Raw genomic sequence first — 4,779 nt, forward strand, 5'->3', positions numbered from 1 at the left:
GTATTATTTAACGTAATATACAAATTCTTAAGTTTCCTATTTTTAAATGAGGTCGCCCTATTAAGAATGCCGTTATGAATGAAATATTTATAGTTTGTTTAAAATTGGGAAATGAATCCAACAACTCAGAGAAGCGGGTGGCATTGTTGTTTGAGCAAAAACGATTTAAAATGTCCCATCCGTCACTTTGGACTGTCCCATTACCTAGCCTGTCGTTTTATTCACAATTTTGAACCAATGAAATGGGTATGTGAATACAGTGACGGCACCCATAGGCGGACATCGATGGCCACCTACTTTTTGTCTTTGTCTTTGGGAAATGTCGGCCTCTTTGATAATATCAAACTTCAAATAAAAAAAATGGGCATTTTGGGTTTTTAATTGAAAACAGTAGTTGCTCGTCAATATACAAAAACACGGAATGAGTGGAAAATACGTTAAAATTAGTGGTGTTTTCTTTCCTATCGAAAAAAGTTGCCTTCTCATTTTCCGCTACATATGAATATGTATATTTGTACCCACATTTGTACAATGGTTATGAGACAAAGTAGATACCTAAGTAACGTAAGTTTCACTTCTCCAGTGTGGCACAGGCGCACTTATTCTATTTAGTAATGCCTAGAAAAGGAACAACTCCACGAATTTCTGACAGGTCTATTTTCACTTTAATTTTTCCATATACCGAATAAGCTGGTATGCATTATAAAGGACAATGTTTCTGTTTTTTTTTGTATGCATGAAATCAATTTTAAATGTGGCATGCGCTTCATCTTTTTTCTTATCTTTACTAGCGCTGATTCTTTATACTTTACATTTCAACTTATCACTCTAATCACAGCTTTATTTGCACACAACTTAAAGCACAACAATTTTAAAAGCAACACGCTTTACGCTAAACAAATTTACGCTAATTATGTACATACAAATATTATTTGCAATTCTCTTTTCTCTCTCTTTTACTTGCAGATGTGCTAATAATTAAAATAAGCCAATTAACATATGCCACATATAAAAAAATTAAAATGAAAAGAGTGCAAGCAAGCGTACGCAGCTACTAAACCAACAAAATTATTAATAAAAAAATATATATATTTATGTACATATGTATGCAAGTATGTATAAATGTATGTATAAGCAAAAAATAATGTCGTTTAAATATTTTTAGCAAAAAAAATTAAAATGCCACCGCCTTTGCTGATGAATGCATGCAATTTTTTTGCGCCGCTTACAAAAGCCAGCAGCGTCCGCGCTAAAAACAATCGCAACAACAACAACAACACTTGTGTGGCACAAACACTTGTTGCGGTCAACAACGTCAACGCCTGTCTATTGGTTATCAGCGGCGGCAATGGCGTCGTCATAAGCAATGCATTGGAAGCAGCAGTAGTAGCATCACACGCGGCTGTTAGGAGGCGTTTGGTCGAACGTCACTGACAATGTGGAATTAATTGAAGAAAAAAATGTGTGCATAATATCGGCTAAGTATCAGTGGCTAGTCATGGGCAATGAATGAAAAAACGTTGTAACGAGCGCAAAAAACAAACAAAAAAATTAAATAAATAAAAAATTATCATGAAATTAACTTACTCGCAACATAAACGCGTTTTTACCAACGCTGACGCATGAAATGCGCAAGTGTATTGAAATAAGTTTATCGCAGATGCATGTTACGCTTTTGCAGCTGACTGATTAATTTTCATGGTTTTCTTGTGATTTTTCGCAGCGCCTGCACAAAACGACGCATGTAATCGATATTAGTTAAAGATTGTGCCATGCAATGCAGCAAGTAGGCGTGCGATGACGCAGCAGCAGCAGCTAGACGAAAGAAAAGCGTTGAATAAGTGCCAAAAAATTGCGAGCCAACTAAATAGTCAAAAAGTAAAAAATAATTAGGAAAAGTTTGAAAAAATGTATGAGTTTGCGAAAAAAGCGAAAGCAGAAAGAGTGATAAAGCAATTGTGGTAATGAAAGCGCATGTGAAAAGTAGTTTAGTTGAAAGTGTCGCGACGAAAGAGAAGGTGCCAAAAAAAATCCTATAAAAATGTGGCAACATGCTTTGCAACAAACAGCGTCACAGGTTTTTAGCTTCTCAGCAGCTGGTTGCACGCAATTCCTACTAAGCTAAGCTGTGCTGGGCAATGCTGTATACCTAAAACGGAAGCTAAGTGCAGTGCGGCGTTTAAAATCAGCCCAAAAATGTAGCTTAAAGCAACAACAAAAAAATGATTTAGTTAATTTAAATTTGAAAACAAATATATTCTACAAGCTGAAAAAATTTGTCAGAACAATAATATATTATAAATAAATGTTATAAGAATTTAAATCCTAAAGTTTCGAATTAAGAAAAGCTAATTCTTTACTTAAATTACTAGAAAAAAAATCGATTGTTTCAAACCCTATATCAATAGCTGTTAGCCACCTTTTAATAAAACCAAAAATATATTAGTTTAATTAAATTAAAAACAGCAACTAACAAAATTTGCCAACAAAAAAAAAAAAAAACTCAAATTAAATTGTGTTCCACTTGCTGTTTGTAAGCAAGCTAAAGGCGACAGCGCGCAACCCCACTCACCACACTATGGCTGGTCCACAAGTGCAACACTCACATTCGCAGCGCCCCAACAGCGCCTACTACATGGGATTGAATGGCGGTGGCAGTAGCGCCGGCGGCATGGCCAACAATGGTCATCACAGCGTGGGCGGCACGGAGTGCACGCACACAGCCAACACAGCGACAGGCATTAGCACGAGCAGTAGCGCGCACTCTGGCCTGCATGCGCTGCGTCAAATGTCCAACGACATGGAGTTAATATATCGCGGCAATACGGCCAATGCGGCCAATGCCAATGCCAATGCCAACGCCAGTCACCACTCCACCATGTCGTCACATGTCATTGAACAACAGCCAACAGCAGCTGTGGCGGCGACAGCTGCCGCTACTCTGGACACCACCGATGTATCGTGCGGTGGCAGTGGTCAAATAGTCAGCATAGCTGGGCTCGGCGCAAGTGCCAGTGATGCTTTAATTGTTCCTTCAAGCGCTGCGACGAAACGTAACAAATTGGCGTCGTCCAAATCAGCGCAACGCAGTGTTGAAATTGTTGTCGATGCGTCACAATGTGACGCTGGCGATGATGGCGTGGGTGACAGCAAGTCAGGCGATGACGTCGAACAAGGGCGGCGTATGTCGCGACATCGGCGTCGACCGTTGCATCGGCGATTTTTCAACTACCTGCGCAATTTGTTTCAAGGCAGTGCCGCTCAGCATGGTAAGTGGAATTGTGTGTGTACTTGTAGATATGTGTATGTGTGGGGGGCGAGTGTAGTGATTTTTGCTACTCAATGGGAATAAAAAATAAAACTTAGGATTTTGGTTTTGTTTTTGTTTTTTTTTGTTTGTATTTTCATGCCGAATTTTCACAACTTTTGCATTTTAAAACCCAAATTCATGCGTTGACAAATGTATACTTGCTTAGCTGTAGGCCCAATTTTTTTGAGCTATAGGGATTGGATCAAAATGCCTTCCTTGGAAGAATTGTTGGCCATCATATCTTCTGTAGATGGGCCAACATGGACGGTGCAAACCCGTTTTGAGGACCTAAGTTGTTAGTTGATATCGTAACCTCATTGACGTCAATCAAATTTTTTAATGTGAAACTTCTTTTGAGACTTCGAAGACTGTGTCGAACATTTAATACCTAAGTGAAGGAGGAATATAGTGAATATGTGAACAGAAATGGACGTTTTACGCCCCGGGCTAATTGCAAAGAAAAAAACAAAGACTAACAGCCGCACTCAGAAACATTCATTAAATTAGCTCTAATTAAATATTTAATATTTTGCTCATTTAATTCAATTTCCTAAAACTTGTAGTTTTTTTGTTAAAAAAAAATATATATATTTTTATAATATCGTTTAATTTTCGCAAAAAGTTTTCTTAAAAAAAAACAACAATTTACATTTTGGTAGAATTTGTAGCTACTATTTCGGAGACCACCACATCTCCTCATCAGACTTCACTGGGACTCGATCCAACGATCCCAGCGTCCAAGGCCATTAGTCTACAAACTGAGCTAAGTTCGGCATATGACACCAATTTAAAAAAAAAAAAATATATATATATTATATATATTATATTGTATTCCGAAAAAACAATACATTTCTCGAGATTTCTTGCAACAAGACCGAAAGATCCTAGAAAACATGACTTTGCTTATATCTCGAAAACTATTTTTTGAAAAATTAAATGGATTCATATGCTGGCCTCAAATTCATCTAAAAAGTTTAAGTTTAGTAATAAAATAGCTCTAAATTTGTGCTACTATATACTAGTAGCGTTTTTAGATTTTTTGTTTTTAATATTTTCTAAGTAAATAAATACCACTTACATATCTGCCATTTTCTGCAGGCAATCTTTTCACACACATTAGCCGAATTTCTAAGCTTTCAACTGAACAGAGAATAATAACGTGATCTATCGCGGTGATACAATAAATTCCTTAATATTCTACAAAAATTCCAAATGAAAAATAATCGCTGAAAAACCGCTATTTTCGCTACATTTTAATCAAACTTTTGCTTAGTAAAATTATAAAAAAAAATTTACACTTAATTGCATTATTACCTTCACTCTAAAAAATCTGCTTAAAAATGCGACTATAAATCAAGTGTATTTTCGTTTAATTTTAAAAAATTTTGGTAAATTTACACATCATATTTTGAATTTCATACGTTTGCAAATATTTTATGCACCGAATTAAGAGAATATTTAATTATTCT

At 36.2% G+C, this 4,779-nt stretch overlaps 1 protein-coding gene across 1 annotated transcript; it reads left to right on the plus strand.

Moving 5' to 3' along the window:
* Nucleotides 1-2,578: 2,578 nt before the first annotated feature.
* On the plus strand, nucleotides 2,579-3,269 carry LOC108378030 (uncharacterized; the record flags this gene model as incomplete). Its single annotated transcript, XM_017634327.1, has 1 exon — nucleotides 2,579-3,269. A coding segment is annotated over exon 1 (691 nt), but the record flags the coding sequence as incomplete, so codon positions are not given.
* Between the last annotated feature and the right edge of the window lie 1,510 nt (nucleotides 3,270-4,779).

The sequence above is a fragment of the Rhagoletis zephyria genome, unplaced genomic scaffold, assembly GCF_001687245.7.
Source record: "Rhagoletis zephyria isolate East Lansing unplaced genomic scaffold, Rhagoletis_zephyria_1.1 Rzeph_scaffold_13201, whole genome shotgun sequence".
NCBI lineage: Eukaryota > Metazoa > Arthropoda > Insecta > Diptera > Tephritidae > Rhagoletis > Rhagoletis zephyria.